The sequence below is a fragment of the Peromyscus maniculatus genome, chromosome 2 (genome assembly GCF_049852395.1).
Source record: "Peromyscus maniculatus bairdii isolate BWxNUB_F1_BW_parent chromosome 2, HU_Pman_BW_mat_3.1, whole genome shotgun sequence".
Lineage (NCBI taxonomy): Eukaryota > Metazoa > Chordata > Mammalia > Rodentia > Cricetidae > Peromyscus > Peromyscus maniculatus.
Window position 1 is genome coordinate 66,282,928 of NC_134853.1, and position 20,749 is coordinate 66,303,676.

At 43.3% G+C, this 20,749-nt stretch overlaps 1 protein-coding gene and 2 non-coding genes across 9 annotated transcripts in view; all 3 read right to left on the bottom strand.

The window, feature by feature from the left end:
- Ubap2 (ubiquitin associated protein 2) overlaps positions 1–20,749 on the bottom strand; it is a 90,328-nt gene that overhangs the window by 11,129 nt on the left and 58,450 nt on the right. For 5 of the 7 annotated variants that reach the window (XM_042270998.2, XM_006985945.4, XM_016004532.3 and 2 more), the window contains 8 exons: positions 18,183–18,248; positions 15,272–15,324; positions 14,152–14,219; positions 10,020–10,209; positions 5,191–5,404; positions 1,827–2,098; positions 1,136–1,308; positions 197–410 (listed from right to left, as the gene is read on the bottom strand). In XM_042270998.2, the coding sequence (XP_042126932.2) occupies positions 197–410; positions 1,136–1,308; positions 1,827–2,098; positions 5,191–5,404; positions 10,020–10,209; positions 14,152–14,219; positions 15,272–15,324; positions 18,183–18,248 (1,250 nt within the window). The remainder of the gene's footprint in view (positions 1–196; positions 411–1,135; positions 1,309–1,826; positions 2,099–5,190; positions 5,405–10,019; positions 10,210–14,151; positions 14,220–15,271; positions 15,325–18,182; positions 18,249–20,749) is intronic. The other 2 variants (XM_076563479.1, XM_076563478.1) reach the window with 1 other exon arrangement.
- LOC121827778 (small nucleolar RNA SNORD121A) lies at positions 9,848–9,928 on the bottom strand. Its single transcript, XR_006070075.1, has one exon. It is a non-coding gene; the product is annotated as a small nucleolar RNA SNORD121A (small nucleolar RNA).
- Positions 11,789–11,869, bottom strand: LOC121827777 (small nucleolar RNA SNORD121A). Its single transcript, XR_006070074.1, has one exon. It is a non-coding gene; the product is annotated as a small nucleolar RNA SNORD121A (small nucleolar RNA).

Sequence of the window (20,749 nt, forward strand, 5' to 3'; positions counted from 1 at the left end):
CTCTGCAGACCAGGCTGGCCTCAAACTCAGAGATTCGCCTGCCTCTGACTCTGCCTCTGCATCCCTGAATGCAGGGATTAAAGGCGTGCAGTACCACTGCCTGGCTAATAAATACACTTTAGAGCATAATTTGCCAAACTGTGCACTAACTTGCCGGGGGAATATCCTAAACAAAGAAAGCAGGAGAAGCACTTACAGCAACAGAGCCTGGAGCTGAATCTGGTGGGTTGGCAGAGCTTTGGTATGCAATCCTGGTATGCACAGAACTCTGGTCATAAGAGGAAGACGTCGTCACTGGACTAGTGGAGCTCAAGGACGAGCTGGTCAGACTGGAGGAGGTAATGACTGAAGTTGTGTAGGTGGAGTTCTGTACAGCACTGGTCATTGGTAAAGAGGCATTCAAAGGGTCACTGAAAAGAGTACACAGTGTTAGACGCACCCTGGCATCATATGACAGCTTCACCTTACAGACGAACTCAGTATCACACTCTAAACTAAAGTGCCATTAACTACAAAGGTGCATGACAAGCTAATGTATCAGCATTTCCCTCTAGACAACTAATAAAACCATCTCAAATCTTTGTATTTGCAAAATAGTCCACTGGACCAAAATGAAGTGTTGGGGCGCTGTGGGTCACTGGGGAGTGTGCTACTGATACTGTGCAAGTCTGACCAGCTCCAGGTGCTCATGACATGACTCAAGAGTTCTGCTACCAGGAACACTGTAACACAGCAGTATGATTCACCACAAGCAAAAAGAGAAGAGAACCTAGTCTATCAACTCTGAATGTACCACATTTGCTCAGTGAAATGCTTGGCAACAGAAGCCCACACACAGTATGGATGACCTTTGAAAACTTTTAAGTTAAAGCTAAGGCATGCAAAAGCCACATTTTACACGACTCTAGTCACATGTCACATCTAGATGAGACACGTTCTGACATACAATTTTCAACGGGAGGGACAAGACCGGCCTAACACAAGTGTGGGCCACAGCACTGTCTGGGAGACTAAGCATGTGGAGCGCTGCACAAACCATTATCAGAGTGTCTTCACCAGGTTCCTCGACTCTGCTTTGTTTTCTTTTGCAAAGAAAGGATTACGTTCAGTCACAACTACACTGTGAGCTCTGTACCTTAAAGACTTCGGGTACAAGCTGATAGGAATCACATTACTATTTTCACTGGCTGAAGCTGCTGATCCAAACTCAGACAGCGATGGTTCTGATCCAAATTCCAGGGCCCCAAACTGAACATTTAATCCTGTGACGTCTGCAGAACCAGGCATTTCCACTGCTGAAGCAGGAACCTGGAAAAGCAAAGCTCTGTCAGGAATAGAGGGCAGGGTCTCCAGGTCTCAAGGCTTACAAACAGATGCAAGCAAGTGGCTTCCGTGGGCTGCACCATCAAAGAAATGGTGAGAAAAAGGAAGAAGAGAAACAGAATCTTTTTAAACAGGGAATGGTCCACATGAATATTATAAATGGCTGGAGCGTTGTTGGGGGATGTGTCATGGTAGTTGGTACATGAGGACACAGCAATGATGAAAGCATTATCTGGTGAGGTAATCACACACCTCCCAACCAGGAGGTATCACACAATAACAAAAGTGCTTTCAATTAGACCCTCGGGTCTAATGCAGAGACTGTCTCCCAGCATGAATTCACTCTAATAATTAGCCCAGTGCCCGAGAAATGGCCAAATCCTCCCAAGTGATGATGAGCTATACTTGAAGACACTGTATCCCAATGTCTAATATTCAGTTTTCCAACACTTGAGCTAGTGTGAAATAAACCTTTGGGACGGAATTCATGATGGAATGCCTACCTTAGAAGCTGGAGGTATCCGGCGCTTAGGGAGTTTGATGTGTTTGGGCTGCGGTTGGTGGGCAGATACGATGCTGTCAACAGCCACAGCGGGAAGCTGCACAAGTCTGTTGACAGGAGCAGGACCATGTCCAGGTGCTGCCTCTCGGGGTTTGGCCTGGACAGGAAAGGACTCCAGACCAGGAGGAGGAACACTGATTGCCGGGCTCTGCTGCTGCTGTCGCTGGCTCAGCTGGCTAAGGACTGGGGACGGCTCAGGCTGAGATTTGAAGTCTATGAAATATAGAAAGAAACAGTGAGCAGAAATGAGGAATTCGGCGACGTCTGGACGTCTACAGCTTTACTTTCAGGAAGCTTCCATCACTACCAGGTGTTCTGAATCCATCTGAAAAGAGAGAAGAGGACAGAACAGGAGGGAAAGGAAACAAATCCAGTTGGTGACTGAAAAGGTGACTGAATGCTTTGTTCCTTATCTCTCACGCAGAAGACATGAAGTCGAGACATCTATGGAAGGGCTACACACACCTGCTTATTCTGTTATCAATTTTGCTATATTCTCTGTGTGTAGCCAGAGGTCACCACTAAAATGTTTTCCAGAGTGGCTTTCTACCTTATTCTATGGAGACAAGGTCTCTCCCTGCACCTGGAGGAACTCCCCATTCTACTAGGCAGTGAGCTCCAGGGGTTAACCCCGTCAGCCTCCGCAGTGCTAGGACTATAGATGTGCAGCCCTGCACCCAGCTTTGCCGTGGGTGCTGAGAAGCCAAGCACAGACGTTCCCCCTTACAGAGCAGGTACTGCCCCGACAGAGCCACCTCCCCAGCCGTCCATTTGGATTACTGCACATCACGGGCAATGTTACAGACCATAAAGAACACATGTGACAAACCACTCTGTCCACTGCTGCTCTCATTCTTGACTGTCAAAAACACACAGACGTAATCATATCTTCATTTCTTTTTCAGAGGCGGCTGCTGCTTTTTGTTCTGTTTTGTTTTTGTTGTTGGTGACAGGGTTTCTCTGTGTAGTTTTGGTGCCTGTCCTGGATCTCACTCTGTAGACCAGGCTGGTCTCAAACTCACAGAGATCCGCCTGCCCCTGCCTCCCGAGTGCTGGGATTAAAGGTGTGCACCACCGCTGCCCAGCCAAGGCTCCTTCATTTTAATGTGCAGAGAGCATCATCCCTCATCTTTAGGGCACTGAACTCAGCATATACAGTCTATTTTTTCATACTGGTATTATATGGATGAACTATTAAAAACAAAATGGTAATGAATGAACCTAGTACACTTTTCTCAATACAATCAGATCAATTACCAGAACATGCCAATTGCATTTTTTTGGAAGGGGGCGCAGGGAGAGACTTTGAGAGAGTTTCTCTGTGTAGTCCTGGCTATCGTGGAACTCACTCTGTAGACCTAACTGGCTGTCCCTGAATTCAGAGATCTGTCTGCTTCTGCCTCCTGAGTACTGGGATTAAAGGTCTGCACTTGGCTCCAGTTGCATTTAAAAAAAAAAAAAAAAAAAAAACCTTTTCTAGTTTTATTGAATAGAAATCATGAAAAAGAAATGCAAACTGCCAGGTGATGGTGGCATATACATTTAATCTCAGCACTTGGGAGGCAGGGGAGTTCAAGGCCAGCCTGGTCTACAGAGTGAATTCCAGGACAGCCAGGACTACACAAAGAAACCCTGCTCAAAAAACAAAACAGAAAAGAAAAGAAATGCAGACCACCTACATGTTAGGATGCATGCCTATAATCTAGAATGTCAGAGGCCAAGACAGGAGCATTGTGAGTTCAAAGCCAGCCTGGGCAACATAGCCCTGTTTTAAAAAATAAAAGTAGCACATACTATTAAAATGAGTTCATTTTCAACTTAGAATGAGGCATGTACCAAAAAGTTAGGCTTCATAGAGAACATGGAAACAAAACAACATGCTTCTATCCATAAGCTTATTAATCATGCGAGGAAAAGATAGCAGGAAAGGCTTATAGCTATTATCTGATGGTGTGTTTGAATGCTGGCTGGATCCAACATCAACGTGGTATGTGGCAGCACAAGGTGTCAACATATTAACCAGGAAGAGTGGCTTGCTGTCCTAGAATATCTATACAAACAACATGGTTTGTGCTTAACATCTGCTTTCCTTAGCAAATCCGTAATGATGCTCTGTCAGGCAGAGGGTGGCTAGGAATCCAGCTTCCAAGAGAGCCGAAGAGCAGCCCTCACAGACATTACTTTTGAGCGTGGCAAGTCATTTCATGAAGCAGAGAAACCTGCAAACAACTCTAGAACTGAAGCAGCCCCCACTGGCCTCTCCCACAAGCTTGCCCAGGACTGTAACGGGAAATGATAGCGTAGTGCTAAAGGGGACTTCGGTGGGAGTTGTGTTCAGAAAACATCAAATTTACACATGCTCCCTCGATAGCAGAAAGTAAACCTTGACCACATAATGATAGATTCCGCAGAATGACGGAATGAGGATGCATCTTAGCACTTGTGAGCTTTCTTTCCCTCTGTAGTGCATGGTTAAAACCCAGGGCCTCACACAGCAACCAAGCACTCTACCTCTGAGCTGCACCCCAACACCCTTAGAAAGTGATTGAGCGACAGTCCATATTACTCTAAAGCTCTTTAGTCAGTGTTGCAAACTAATGTTTATATTCCCCTACCACGCATTTACTTACCTTTTGTCTTTTCGTTTGGTTCCCTATTTGTTTCCCTACGAGCAGATCTGTGTACTGTGTGATGTGCCCACGAAGGCTGGAAAAGGGCATTGGATTACCTGAAACTGGAGCTATAGGCGGTGGTTGAGCAAGGCCACGTGGACAGTGGAATTCCAACCTAGGTCCTCTGAAAGACCAACCAGGACTTGCTCATTCACCCCTCTAGTCCCAACTGCTTGGTTTTCCTGTAGTTATTTTTATTTATTTTTTTGGACAGGCTCTCATTATATAGTCCTGCAACTCAGACCAGCTGAGTTCCTCTAACTGACAGAGACCAGTTTGCCTCCCAAGTTGGGCGGAGATCAAGGCATGTTAACAAGCAGGCCCACAGCAGCTTTTTTCTGGGACAGGTTCTTCCTCTGTACTGGGTTGGTCTCAAGCTGTGGTGATCCTCCGCCCTCCCCTCTCCTGCCTGTTGGGATTCCAGACATGAACTACCATACAACATTTCTGCCCTTCTAGCCAGGAATCTGTCTATTTCTGCTAACTGTACAATAAAGAAATGTAGGCACTGGACAGTAAGACGACTTACTCCATTTTCCAAAGCTGCATGGATTCCAAGAGACCCTGGACAAGTTCCTCCTTACTGCTCACACTGAACTCAATATACTAAAGCAGCTCAGAAAACACACTTACCAAAATGATTGAGGACTGAGGACTGGGATGCTGAAGGCTTGAGGTCCCAAGAAGCAGTAGTGGCTGGGGGACTCGTACTGTTCTGCTGGGCACTTGACGTGGCAGCAAACGGGCTCAAACTGGGTGCTTTCAACTTGTCTAAAATCTGGGAGCTGGAGATATTCACCATCTTGGAGGGGGCCAGCTCTCCGAATCCCGAGCCCAGGACGGATGACTGTGAAGACAGGAAGAGAGCAAGCCCTGAGCATTCTTTCTTTCACTTGAGGCTTGCAAGCACAGTGGTCTGGAACCCTGCATCTCGGATCATCTGAACAGGCCAACCTTGCTCTGGAGGACAGGAAATGAAAATGCAACTATGCCTTCAGAATCAACAAAATAAAGCAGCATGCCTCCCTGCTTCGGATGGGAGGTTCAGAAAACAAAACGTTTACTACAATCTTGAAAAAAATGGTTTTATTTATTAGTTCCATTTATTATTTTTAATTCATGCCTGCTGGGAATCAAATTTGGGTCCTCTGTAAGAGCAGTAACTGCTTTTATCATCAGGGCCTTCTCTCCAACCCAAAAATAAACCATTAAGAAACAAACCACTGCGGGGCGGTGGTGGTGCACACCTTTAATCCCAGAACTCGGGAGGCAGAGGCAGGCGAATCTCTGAGTTCGAGGCCAGCCTGGTTTACAAAGTGAGTTCCAGGAAAGGCGCAAAGCTACACAGAGAAATCCTGTCTTGGAAAAACAAAAACAAAACAAAAAACACAAAAAACAAAAAACAAACCACTAAATGACAAAAACATGCTGGATAGACCACACACAAAACTTCCATAACCTTCCATAACAGTAGTTCTCTCTAATGACAGGAATAGCAGAGGTCAGTTCTGAGCGTTCCCTGCAGTGTTAAACTGAAGTCAATGTCGAAAGCTCACATTCTAATGCCAGACACTGAAACCTGCAGGAAGCTGAGGAAAGGACAGTCCTGGGCTCAGGTTGTTCAGATGACTAAGAACACCAGTCGTTCTCTATAAGTAAGGAAAAAAAACCACCAATGCTTCGCTCCTTCAGAGACTCTTTTTTTTAAAGAATTATTTATTATAGTGTTCTGTCTGCATGTGTGACTGCACTCCAGAAGAGAGCACCAGATCTCATTATAGATGGTTGTGAGCCACCATGTGGTTGCTGGGGATTGAACTCAGGACCTCTCGAAGAGCAGCCAATGATCTTAACCACTGAGTCATTTCTCCAACCCTAAACATAGGTTTTTAGGAATGAACTTTTTGCTACTCAGATGCCCAGGGGAATAATATGTGAGCCATCTTTCCAGCCTGAGTGTGTGCATCTTACAGGAGTTAAATCAAAGGAGAGGAAAAAAATTTTTTTTAAATTATCAATATTTTTTTTAGGCGTCAAACTCGTGAGATCCTCGGGCCTCTGCCTCCTCAGTGCTGGAGTTAAAGGCATGCACCATCATGCCTGGCTATTATCATTATTCTTAGGTGTAGAACAGCCCAGTTAGAAAATTCAGAGTTCTTCACTGAAAAAAATACACTAGGTCATGGGCAGCTTTGGCCAATCAATCACAGCTCCTGCCTCTTAACACATTTGTGCCAATGTTATTTTGCCATCAAAGCCCTGCTCAAGCCCGTCTGGCGTAAGTCTACCCCAGGGCTAGTCTTCTCACCGACCAGCATCCACCATCCATCCACCAGCTGCTATTATCCAATCCTTTTTCTCTACAGCCACTGCTTTGCTCTCTGTAACACTGAGTACAGTCTCAGTTCCATCTGCTTCACTGAACCAATAAGATACAGAGTCCAAGTCCTAATACCACTGTCTCATTCTGCCTTATGTTAACCTATTTTTACTATTAGTAGTATTAGTAGTAAATTGTTATTTATTTAATTTCACCAATGATTATAAATAGTAGCGACTTTTAGAGCCGTGGCTCTAATATAATGCTAAACAGCTTTCCCTATAGTCTTGAGCAATTAATTACAGTATAAACAGACTTGACAGGCGAGCTCCATCTTGGACTCTGTGACCAAACTGACTAGAGGTTAGACACACTCTACCAGCAGCTATCGGAAGGCGGAGGGAGCGCACTGATAGGCTTCCTCTGTATTTACTTCGCATTACATAGACTTCAGCCGACCTCCGGCAGCTACATTCCTTCACAGGCTGCACTCCAAGCTCACAGCCCCCACCCCCTGTCTTCTTCACTGCCAATCCCAGAATTCTTCCTGGTGGATGGAAGTCACTGCAAAAGCACTGAGGGGCCACAGTCACTACGCCCCTCTAACAGTGGGTGAAACTATTTGAAGGAAAACTTAACACTCAAGTAAGGACCTCTGTCATATTACTTGTCAACTGAAGAGAAAGGAGTGTATTTCAGGGAGCAGAGTGCCAAGTGGGCACACCTGGACAGACCAGACAAACATCTGCATTCCATTCAATCTGAAAACAAAAATTTTAGAACACATTCAATACAGAAACAGACCTTGAAACGAAACCTAGGAGAAAATAACCACTTGGGCTGTGCTGATGGCCCACACAGTACAGAGTGGGAACTGACTCCTACAAGCTGTCGCTGACCTCTTCAAGGGGGTCATGGTGTACACACGGGCCTACCCACAAGTACACTCACAATAAATAGAAGTGAAAGAAAAGTTTTTAAAAAATCATTAAAATGTGATATTTACATGGGATTGTTTGAATCTTGTTTTCTAGTCCCTCCCCATCACCACCCTCATAATCTGAAGGTAGATTTTTCTCTTGATAAAGGAACAAAAAAGGTGAACATCTTGTTTGTAAATGGGTATCTAGTAACTAGTGGTAAACTTGAAATGGTAGAATTCTTTAAAGCCTAATTCTAGGTAGCCTTAAGAAAATGTATCTTGCCGGGCGGTGGTGGCGCACGCCTTTAATCCCAGCACTCGGGAGGCAGAGGCAGGCGGATCTCTGCGAGTTCGAGGCCAGCCTGGGCTACCAAGTGAGTTCCAGGAAAGGCGCAAAGCTACGCAGAGAAACCCTGTCTCGAAAAAAAACCAAAAAAAAAAAAAAAAAAAAAAAAAAAAAAAAAAAAAAAATGTATCTTAATTATTTTTGAACCTGTATTCACCATGTTTTTTTCAAATATCTTAAGTTATATTTTCTTTTTCAGAGCTGCTTCTTATTTGGGGCTACTTTTTTTTTTTTTTTAAATTGGGGCGTAATTCATAAAAGGGTATATTGTTTTGATGAGACTTTTTACAACTATGGCTGGATGTCTTTCTTTAGTCTTCCAAGAAGGGCCATTTTACTTTTTTAGAGTTACTTTTTAAAGTCATAAGGTCAACAACTTGGACTACTATGCATGTAAGCGCTAATGCAAATTAAAGCCCAAGTTGACCTCCAGCAGCAGTTCATTCTATGTTGACAGTGAGAGAACACTTTGCCTGTTAGGATACTGTTACTCGTGGACTGAAATGCTGAAAAAACCCCTCCCCCTATTTTGTTTTTTGCAAAAATCAAGGTATATTCTAGGGTTTCCTGGTTGACCTCAACAGATAAACTGAGATGATAGTCTTAGATCAGAAATGATCTGAATGTAGATTTACAGTCTACGTGTACAGCTGGCTAAGTGAGATCGCTTTCACAGTTCTGCATGTATCCCATCAGCTCCCCATTAGTCACTGAACTCTTAAAACTGGTATTGTAACATTATCACAATGTTTTGCGCCAATTTTATAAACTTTACAGTACAATATGTGTTCCTTTTCTGAGGCAAACCAAAGGTATATTTCTCAAGGTTCTGCTGCTATCAGCTGCGTTGATGGAGGATTTTTTATACATTTGTAATAGATAGGAATAAACCAGAAAAAAAGAAGAAAAAAAAAAGTGGTGGAGGAAAAGGTGAACACTGCAAGAATACTCAAAAGGGCTGAGAGTTGCAAACGCCAAGAATGGCTTTGCATAGTAAATGGAATAGAACAGCTCTGAACTATAGCTTACTTTTCCTGGTTTGGTCTGACAGAATGATTGAATGCTTTTGTACAAAAATCAGAGCCTTAAAAACAAGGATTTGGTGAGATTGTAAAATGGTGTGCCACTTTGGCAAAACAGTTTGGTGGTTGGTCAAAATGCAAAACATTGTTACTCTGTTACTCAACAATTCTACCCTTAGGAATATAACCTCAAACTACTGAAAATGTGCACCTATGAAACATGTACATGAAGGTTTACAGCAGTGTGTTGCTAATAGTAAAAAAGTTAAAACAACTCAAATAGCTATCAAATACTGGAGAGAAATAAAATGTGGCTTATTCATACAATAGAATATTATTAAGACATAAAAATGAATGAGAAACTGACAGATTAAATGACTTTGGTGAACCTTCATAATTTCATTTGTAGATCTTTCCATTTCTAACTTATAAATACATTTGGGGTTATAAATTATAAATGTACTGCCTCCTGTCAACATTGTATACTTCTATTTGATGATTTCTGTGTCAAACATTATATGGAAATGTTTCCAAGTATTTTCTGTATTAACTGTGAATGAATAGAACAAAATAAATTGCCTGTGATGGAAAAAAAAAAAAAAAATCATTAATAAAAAGGAACCCTTCATCAGTAACTTGTCAGTTACTGATCACTGACAAGTGAAAAAGTTTTTATCTCAGCCCAGGAAACTCAGTAACTGAGCTCCACACGGAATCATCAGATATGTGCTTGGAAATCATCACATCATTGTTTCCTGGGCGAGGACCTACTGCCACATTTCACTCCTTGTGAGGAGAAACTGCAAGGCATGGGCACGTTCCTGAAGACCCCACTGGAAATAAATGAGTTACCAAGCTCTGAGGCGAATAGGCGTTGGCAGAAGCGGAGCTGCCAGTCGCTGGTGCCTTCTGATTGTTGTGTTGAGAATTTGTGAAGACGAGTGCTTGCCCAAAGCCCTGCTGCTGGGACGCTTCAAAGGAGTTGGCTTCTGCGGCTTGAGTGGGAGGGGCAGGCTTCTGCAGCAAGGCCACCAGGTCAATGCTAAGCAGAGGAGAGACAAAGGAGCAATCAGCTGTCAGGAGCAAGTGGCACCAGCCAGCCAACTGGAGAGCAAATCAATATAAAGAAAATTTAGCCAGAGATTGAATAAGCAAAACCAATGGACAATGGAGTTTCAGAAAGATTAAAAGAGAGGCTGAGAAGTCACCAAACATGTTACAAAGGCAAAGAGAACTGCAACTTAGAAACTGGCACTGAGAGGCTCCAATGACACCCCGGGAGGAACTGCAGTATCTTACAGATACCACTACTTGAGCTCATGTTTCTTCAATTTTCTTTTTTTTTCTATTCAACATTTTGATTTATGTCTGATTTGAGACAGAGTGTCACTATGTACATCAGGCTGGCCTCTAACTCAAGAGTGCGCCCCCCCCCCCCACCTCGGCCTCCTCAGCGGTAGGATTCCAAGTGGGTGCCACCACTCACAGCTTCAATTTTCTTGAAAGAGTCGATCGATATTTTTAAAGCATCAAGACCTCAACCATGACAGAAGTTTTTAAGTCTTCATTTTATTTTAAATATCCATATAAACTGTGTATTCTATCCTATAACACATTTAACCATGTATAATTTTCTCTCTAAAATATTTAGTAATAAAGGAATAACAAACTAACACAGACTTTCAAGACAGGGTTTCTTTGCTATCCTAGAACTAGCTCTGTAGACCAGGCTGGCCTTGAACACACAGAGATCAGCCTGTAAAGGCATGCAACACCATTACCCAGTGTAACAAAGTATCGTATAATGCCCCCATCACCCTGCCCAAAAGCATGGCCTCTAGAAGAATGAAGTCTGGGCTAAACGCTGCCTGCCACATGGATGACTTACCCAGTGGAGTGGGAGCTGCCAAAGGTTTGCCCCAACAGTTCTCTAACTGGAACAGGGTTGGGGAGTTAAGTCATTCTTCATACAGAGCACGCTGCTAGCCCACGTTCTTTTCCTTATACACAACCATGTTTACTCTCCTGAAACCAATTCAATTTTGAGGCTAATAATCTAAAACCTTAGTTAGTGTTCTAATACATGATATCCCAACTCCAGTGATACAAGTCAGTTATGTACATTACATATAGTGCTAATAAAACTTGCAACACTACCAGAATCAAAGCAAGTTCTACTCCAAAAGGTTAGTAAGACTCAAGTGAGAACCAGGACTGTAGGATCTTCTGTAAAAGCACTCAAGCCTGGCAGGGTGGCACACACTTTTTATCCCAGCATTCAGGAGGCAGAGGCAAAGAGATCTCTGGTCTACAAAGTTACTTCCAGGACAGGCAGAGCTATGTAGAGAGAACCTGTCTCAAAAATAAAAAAAAGGAAATACAAGAAGTACAGGGTTTTGACCAGTGAGCTGGCTTAGAGAGTAAAGACGCCTGCCACCAAAGCCTAACAGCCTGAGTTCAGCCGCAGGGACCAACATGGTGGAAGGAGAAAACCAACACTCATGAACTGTCCCCTGACCTGCACTCATGTGGGAACACATCACACCTACACCCCAAAATAAAAAACCCACAATAAAAAAAAAAAAAAAAAAAAAAGGAGGAGGAGGAGGAACCCTTCATCAGCCCAGGAAACTCAGTAGCTGAGCTCCACACGGAATCATCAGATATGTGCTTGGAAATCATCACATCATTGTTTCCTGGGCGAGGACCTACTGCCACATTTCACTCCTTGTCAGAAGAAACTGCAAGGCGTGAGCCATGAAGTCTTGAGGACTTGCTAATGGGCGCATTCCTGAAGACCCCATACTGAATGAAGTTGTGCATGGTGGTGCACACCTTTAATCCCAGCAATTGGGAGGCTGATGCAGGTCGATCTCTGAGTTTGAGGCCAGCCTGGTCTACTTGGTTCCCAGACGGCCAGGGTTACAAGGTGAGACCCTATTACAAACAAGTAAGCACAAAAGCACATCACACTGAAACAAAAGGGCATGGCCAAACCCTACGGACAAGAGTCCCTGGTGCCGTCTGGTTAGCTGTATTGAGCAGAGCATTTGGGAAGACATTGGCTTGTCCAAAACAGCAAGGGGTGTGTGTGTGTGTGTGTGTGTGTGTGTGTGTGTGTGTGTGTGTGTGTTGTTTTTTATCATTTTGGTTGGGTTTTTTGTTTGTAACAGCTCTGGCTGTCTTGGAACTCTGTAGACCAGGCTGTCCTACAACTCACAGAGATCCACCTGCCTCTGCCTCCGGGGTGCTGGGATTAAAAGACATGCGCGCCCCCACTGCCTGGATATGTTCGGGTTTTTTAACAGAAGGTTTCAGGTAGTCAAGGTCAGCCTCAAATTGACTTTGTATATAAGCCTTGCTTTGAACTCCTGAATGCTAAGATTAAAGGCATTCCCCATCATGCCTAACTCCATTATCTTGTTTTTCATATTTATTCATCTTATGTGGTATTTCACTTGCAGGTGCATTTATGTGCCACATGTGTGCCTGGTGCCTGTGGAGATCAGAAGAGGGCAACAGGTCCCTTGAACTGGAGTTATGGACCGCTATGAGCAGCCATTGTAGTAATAGTATCTAACCTGGGTTTTATGCAAGAATAAGCTGCTCTTAACCAGCTCTCTCAATTATCTTTCTAAGAAATTAAAGTACCACTAGTAAATTAGTCATTTTTCACTTAGTCATAAATGCAATGGAGGTGTATGCACCTTTCTCTCCTATAATAAAGTTCTGTCCCATTTAGCTTGGTTTTGAGAAGCCAGATTCAAATTTGCCTTCTAGCATTTAAAATATTTTTTTATTTTAAAATTAAATACCTTTAGAGCATGTGTGTACACATGTTTGCATGCTTGTATTAAGGTCAGAGAACAGGCTGTAGGAGTCAGGCACACAGACCCTTAAAATCATTTTCAAATTACTGTTTAGAATTGCTGTGAAAAGTACGATGCGGTAAGAACTCAGCTAAAACCTAGTACGGTGCTCCCCTCTGTAGGTCTGGGGAGGAGGACGCGCAGTAGGACTGCTGTGGGAGCAGCCCAGACTACAGGGCAAACCCTGAGGAGGAATGAGGCGGTCCCGCCATGTGCACACTCCTTTGTGACCGGCCTCACTATAGCACACGGCATCGTTAACCCAGGACACTTCTGCCTCGGCCTTACGAACACCGGGATCACAGGCGGCATTAACTACCAAGCCTGACCATCCAATCCAGGACGGACAAAAGTGAATGCCACACGGTTTCCTCGGATTTCTTCCACAACAGTGCTATGGCACATGGGCATGGTGCACATGCACCAACATGCACAAACACACAAAAATAAATAAATGTAAAACAATGTTTTTTCAGGGTGGACAGCCCCTCTGAAGGACAACACAAGGCTGTCTGTCCTCTACACACCTGCATCCTAACACACACAGAGAATGTTAACCTCAAAGGGCCTTCTTCTTTTTCTGGAATTTAGCACATTATAATTAATATACCCATTTAAAATGACTAGTTTGAATCAGGATAGAGACCATTTAAACAAATGCATGGAGAAACCAAAGAATTAATGTAGTAAGTGTATTCTTTAAATGAACAAATTGTTTTAGCCAGGAATAGTAATATAATACCCAGAACTCCAGAGGCAGAGGCAGGAAGATCTCTAGGTTCTAAGCCAGCCTGGGCTACATAGTAAGACCCTGTCTCAAGAGCAAAACCAAAACTTTACTAAAGACTAACTATGAATTATAACTAGGTTTAGTATACTCTCCAGCCAACTGCTAACAAATCCCAACAACACGTCACTCACTCACCCTTGGACACACTAATAGATGTGAATGAATATGAGTGCTGCAGGCAGGGGAAATACAGGCTAGATAGAGGAAAGAGAGAAACTCAAAGATCTGAGCAAATACAGAAACAATTGCCCTAAAAACAAATGAAATTTCAATTAGGCTCTGAATGAAGAAAATATAAAAAGAAAACCCAGAAAAAATGCTTTACCTTTGCCCAGGTGATATGTGGTTCTCTGCTGGAACAGACGAAGCAGTGAAAACTTTGGTTTCAGAAAGCTGTATGGAAAGTTCAAGAGGAAAATCTTTACTCTTGGTCTGCACAATACAAAAGCAAGGCATATTTGACTGGTGACCTTTTCAGACAGCAGAGTTCTTATGGCCACCAGAGGGTGTCCAAGATAAGCAACCAAGTGATCTCCCCAGGCAAGGCAAGCATGGCTCAGTACACCTGCGGGAACGACGTCACACTAAGGGAGCAGTCTTCAAGTACTAGGATTCCATCTGTGACACCACAGAGCAGTGAAAGTGCTGAAAAGCAGGACACCCTGAAAAGGGTGAGTTTCCATTTCATTGATTAGTCATCTTTAGTCCATTTTAAGTCACAGGCTTATTACCTTTAGATCCATGTTTTACTTTATGTGGACGTTTGCCTGCCCGAGTGTGCCTGAGGCATCAATTCCCAAGTCTGTCCTTGACCTAAAACCTGAAGACTCAGTTCTTCCCCCATCACTAAATAAATAATTAAAAAAAAAAAAAAAAAAAAAGGACAAGCTGGGTGGTAGTAGCACACGCCTTTAATCCCAGCACTCAGGAGGCAAAGGCAGGAGGATCTCTATAAATTCTAGGCCATCATGGTCTACAGACATGTTCCAAGACAGCCAGAGCTACACAGTGAAACCTTGTCTGGAAAAAAAACAAACAAAAAGAGCTGGGTGTGGTGGAATATGCCTTTAGCCCAGCACTTGAGAGGCAGAGGCAGAAAGATCTCCCTGAGTTCGACCAGCCTCGTCTGGAGTTCCAGGCCATTCAGGGCCACGAAGAACAGTGTCTCAACAAACAAAAAAAACTGAAAATGCCCATTTCTTTCTAAGAAACACATGCTGAAAAGCCAACTCTTTGAGAAGCAAGGGACAGCAGACAGGGGGAGCGGGAGGAGGGAAGAGGGGGGAGGAGGGAAGAAGGCGGAGGAGGGGGAAGGGATTAGGAGGGGTGGGAGCAGTGGGAGCAGCAGCAGCAAACACAAGAAGATGAAGAGCACTGGGCTTTTTCTGAGAGCAGCCATGACACACTGAGAGGAAGAAAGGTCTGACTGGACACTAGACACCTACATCTTCAGTCCAGTCTTCTGTTGTCCACTCTTCCACAGAATTTTTCCAGGCACCTGACAGGGAACAAAAAGGGTCCAGCATAGTTCAACCATATTACCAATGATTCTGTGTATTATGCAAGAAAAACAATTCATCTCATTAGTAATTTACTTCACAATCCAAGAAACATGATTTCTTTAAATATATTCTAATCTTAGTAAAAATAAAAAATGATTCTATATAAAATACCCAGAACTAAATGCTTAAATCTAATTAATGCCTCAAACTGCAATTTAAGAAATATTTTAGCAGCCAGGCGTTGGTGGCGCACGCCTTTAATCCCAGCACTCGGGAGGCAGAGGCAGGCGGATCTCTGTGAGTTCGAGGCCAGCCTGGGCTACCAAGTGAGCTCCAGGAAAGGCGCAAAGCAACACAGAGAAACCCTGTCTCGAAAAACCAAAAAAAAAAAAAAAAAGAAATATTTTAGCAATTCTGCTGTAAGAAAATGCAAACATGCTAAAATAAATAAATGAATAAAAATAAAGACAATCAACAATGGATTTATTCCTTATGTTACACATTATTTTACAGGTGAGTACTAAAACAGCCAGATATGGTAGAATACCCTTGAGGAGGGAGCTCTGTGAGTTCGAGGCCACCCTAGTGCATACACACAGTTGCAGCAGAGCTAGGACTATGTAGGAAGACCGTGTCAAACAACAATCTAAAATAAACAGACAAAATGGAAGGCAGGGCAGGTCACAGCTTAAGGACAGAGTGCTTGCCTAGCATGTGTACTTAAAAAAAAAATGGCACTACAGAGTGAGTGAGTGAAGTGCTCACTGTGGAAGCATGAGGACTTGAAATCAGTTCTCAGAACCCATGATTTAAAAAAAAAAAAAAAGTGTTCAGGGGCCAGGGGGACAGGGAAGAGTAGTTGAGTAGTTGGCAGCTATCCAAGCATGGAGGACGGAGCTTTTATTTCCAGTAACTCACGAGCCTGGCCAACCCAGTGACAGGGAATGGAGACAGGTGGATACCAGAGCTCAGCCAGCACGGCTCAATCAGTGTGCCTCCGGTTCAGTAAGAATGCGGTGGAAAGCAGTAGAGGAAGGTCCCTGATGTCCTCCACCAGACTCCGAGTGCTTACTTTGGGTATGTTTCCCTTCACGGTCATATAAACAAACAAGCTGGGTATGACAGCATGTGTTGATCCTTGGGAGGCGGGGACAGGAAGCTCCCCGAGGCACACTGGCAAGCCAGCTTAGCCCACTGGAGGCTCCGAAGTGAGAGACCCAGTCTCAAAAAAAAAAAGGTCTGTACGGCTCCTAAGAAATGACACCCGAATTTGACCTTGGCTTCATGCATGTGTACCCACATGTGAACCCACATGAGCACATAATTACAGTTTAAAGAGAAGATAAATTTTTTTTTTTTTTTTTTTTTTTTTTTTGAGACAGGGTTTCTTTGTGTAGCTATGCGCCTTTCCTGGAACTCACTTGGTAGACCAGGCTGGCCTCGAACTCACAGAGATCTGCCTGCCTCTGCCTCCCGAGTGCTGGGATTAAAGGCGTGCGCCACCACCGCCCGGCTAAGAGAAGATAAAATTTTAAAGGAACATTGTTTTAATGCAAATTTGCACCAGGCCCTATATTAAGTAGATTGCTGTTATCAGATGTAGAGAACAAGGTTAAAAAATATTAGCTATATTACAGAGTTCCCAACTAAGTTCACACAATGTCATTACCATAACTGTCATCCTGTTCTAAGTTCAGAGGAACAGGAAAATAATTTTAAAATTAACACAAAGGAGGCCGTGAGAAACTGAGTTTGTTTCTAAGCAGGAAGACATCATGTGTGATGATAGCTGCAGGCAGGGGAAACCATGAATCGGTGTGTTGAGAATTAGGTGGGAGAGCCCAAGGCGTGGGGTGCAACAGCCTGCAGTATAAAAATGCCACTCACTGCCTAGGAGGGAGGGCAGCTCAGACTCTTTTTTGCCCTCTGTTTTGTTATACAGTGTTTCTCTGTGGAGCCCTGGCTGTCCTGGAACTCGATCTGTAGACCAGGCTGGCCTCAAACTCATGGAGACCCGCCTGCCTCTGCCTCCTAAGTGCTGGGATTAAAGGCGTTCGCTGCCGCCACCACCACCTGACTGAGCCCAGACTCTCACCAATTCTAGAACATTTAATCTTTACAGTAAGAATTTCATGCAAATAATTGAATTTCAATCTATGGTCCTATACCCCCAAACCTATGGGATAACTTTGATAACATTATTTTCAGCCCCACACAGTATGTTGGGTTGAGCTGGCTGAGAAGCTAATTCACTGGTAAGGTGTCTGAACAGTATGTGCAATGCTCTGGCTTCAGTCCTAGCACGCCAAAAACTAAAAGCCCAGGAGCGAGGAGTACAAGAAAGAGCCATAGGAACAAAGTAAACATACACTTGTTTTATAAAAAGACACAACCAATCTCCTTCCTTCTTCCCTCCCTCCCTCCCCCATCTCTCTCCATCCCTTTCTTTCCTTTTTGGTTTTTTGAGACAGGGTCTTACCATACAGCCCTGGGTGTTCTGGAACTCCCTATGTAGCCCTGGCTGGCCTTGAACTCAAAGGTCTACCCGCCACAGCATGAATGTGGAGGTCAGCGGACAACTTGTCAGGGTCAGTTCTCTCCATGTTATTTATGGGTCCCCAGGATTAAAGGCATCAGAATTGGGGACACGTGCCTTTACCATTATCTGACTGGCTCAAAGGTTTATTTCTTTTCTTTTGAGTCTGGCCTCAAACTCTCTTCAACCTGCACCACACCCACTTCATGCAGTGCTGGGGTCAAACCTGGGCTTTCAAGCACTCTACCAGGAAATGACATACTCAGCTCTGTATGATTCTTAACTATGCAAAACTTCAAAACAAAACATTCATCATACCTTTGAGTCCATAAGAACTTTTATTTGGCAGCTCCTGAGATATACTGTGAGGCTTTGCTATCCCTTCTGTGGACCAAAGTAAAAAGAAGGCTTACAGCATATGAAAACAAGAGCGATGTCAGCACACAAAATAGTTCATTATTACAGCAGCCCCTCCGCATGCAGAGACCAAGGCCCAAAAATGTTAAATGGAAAATTCTAGAAACAAAACTTCAACCACATTCATATAATCCTTACAGTTTTGACTTCATTTAGTTAGTTCTAATTGTTAAATGTCTTACTATGCCTAATTTATACATTAAACTATTGGGGCTTGCTGTTAAGCCTGGTGTCCTGAGCCTATTCCTGGAATCCACTGGTGGAAAGTCTCCTGACCTCCTCACACCCACTCACACAATACGAAAAAGGTAGAGAGCAATAAAGAAGACGCATGGTGCCACGGTCTTGTTTCTGCAGGTGTACACATGAGCACAAGAACCCACACCCATGCCCATACACACAAATTCTTAATGGTTCATGCTCACTGAGATTTGTATACATAATGTTTGCCTTGCCCAAAGCAGGTAAGATTCGCTGTCTTCTTTGTGAAATGTGTGTCGGCCTCACTGTTTTCCCACTCAGGGTTGCTCTGTTCTATTCACTATAGTAAACAGCCCTGAAATGTCAAAATCTTCGCCCCAGTCAGCTAGACAGAAGACTCATGCTTCCCGCTAGGCTACAGTGTCAACCCATGATAGGATTCTGCTAGCTCCATGCTGCCTATGATTGTTATTTGAGATTAAGCTTCTGTTAGCTCCATGCTACCTATTACTGTAATTTGAGATTAAGCTCTTGAGTTCTTGGTTGTTTCATCACAATTGTTTGGACTACCATAAATTCTCTTCCATGTCTTTAGAATGAAGGCAAAGCCTGCTAAGATGGGAAGTGGAAACCATGGTGAAGCTAGATATAAGTACTTATCAGTACCCTGGGGAAAAGAGGGGGCAGCAATGATAAGAACTCCGACTCCAGAACACCGAGCATGCCCCCCTTTGGTAGAAACTATGCTAGATATTCGACACAAAAAAAAAATCAATCTTTCACATACATTATGTACGTTTTACTTCTTCAATGCTAGGGATACATCCCAGGGCCTTGCACATGGAATACACTCTACCACTGAGCTACATCCCCAGCCGTAAAAGATGCTAGTTTTAAATTATGATCTATTTTTATTTGACTTGTAATTGTTTATCGCTACTAGAAAAATATCATCTCAATTTTAATTATGGTTACAATTATGTATGCATTTATTAGAATTCAACCTGCTCTGCCCCTAAAAATTACTGAATTATTATGACTATTTTCCGGCATGTAGGAGCATATAACTATGTGCCTGGTGCCCAAGAGGTCAAAGGAGGACATTGGGTCCCCTGCAACTGGATTTTTGGATGGTTTCAGTTTCAGCACCTGCCTGGTGTGGGTGCTGAAACTCAAACTAGAATTCTCTAGAAGAGCAATTAAATGCTCTTAGTGGCTGGGCCATCTCTCTAGCCAGTCTCTTTTGGTAGTGGTGGTACCAGGGCTTTGTGTATGGTAAGAAAACCCTTCACTGCTAAGATAAATGGTGTTATCATTTTTCTGTCTAACAGCTTGTTCAAAATGGTATAGTAACAAAAGCACACAGAACTTCAAAGTTGTGGATATCAATTTATCTTTCTCTTATAAGAAATGGTGTTGGACATCACACCTACAAGCTGAGCTACAACCTCAGGGCAGAGAACTATGTTCTGATATTATCTATAATGTATAACACCAATTCTTTCCCTTGATATGTCTCATTAAGTAGTATCAATTATACTAGTAATTTCTGAGAAGTTTTAGGATCTCTCTTTTTAAGACAGACATCCATGGTTAGTATATGGCATATTCTCTAAAAGACTCGTGTATGGAAAGGGTGGTCCCAGGTGGGTCAATATGTTGGAATATAATGAAACTGAAGTGGACCCCTAGAGTCAGCGTGACCCTGGGAGCTATAAATTCTCCAGAGCCACTCTTTTCTGGCTATCATGAGGTGACCAAGCTAGTTCCTCTATGCCTGGCTTGTCATGATGTTACTACCTCATCATGAAATCAAAAAACCACAAAGAGGGCTAGGCATGGTAACCCACACCTCTAATCATGACACTTGAAGGCAGAGGTAGGTGATGCTCTGTAAATTCAAGGCCCTGTCTACATAGAGAAGACTCTGTCTCAGAAAGTTTAAAAAAAAAAAAAAAGAAGATCAGCCATTACAGACTGAAACTTCTGAAACTGTGTTAAAGTAAATCACTCCTCTCTTATTTTTCAGGTATTTTATCACAAAGAAGATAAGTCTGACTAAGACACAAGGTCTCACTACAGATTTCATGCTGTCCTCCATTCCGTGGTCCTTCTGCCTCAGCCTAAATTCCACCACACCCGAATACTAGGTCTTTACAAATATTTCTAAATAGCTTTTGTCTTCTCTGTAGATTCATTCCTAGACCATTAACTATGCTATGCTTCTGAGATAGTTTTATAGAATGTGTTTGCTTGCTTGAGACTGG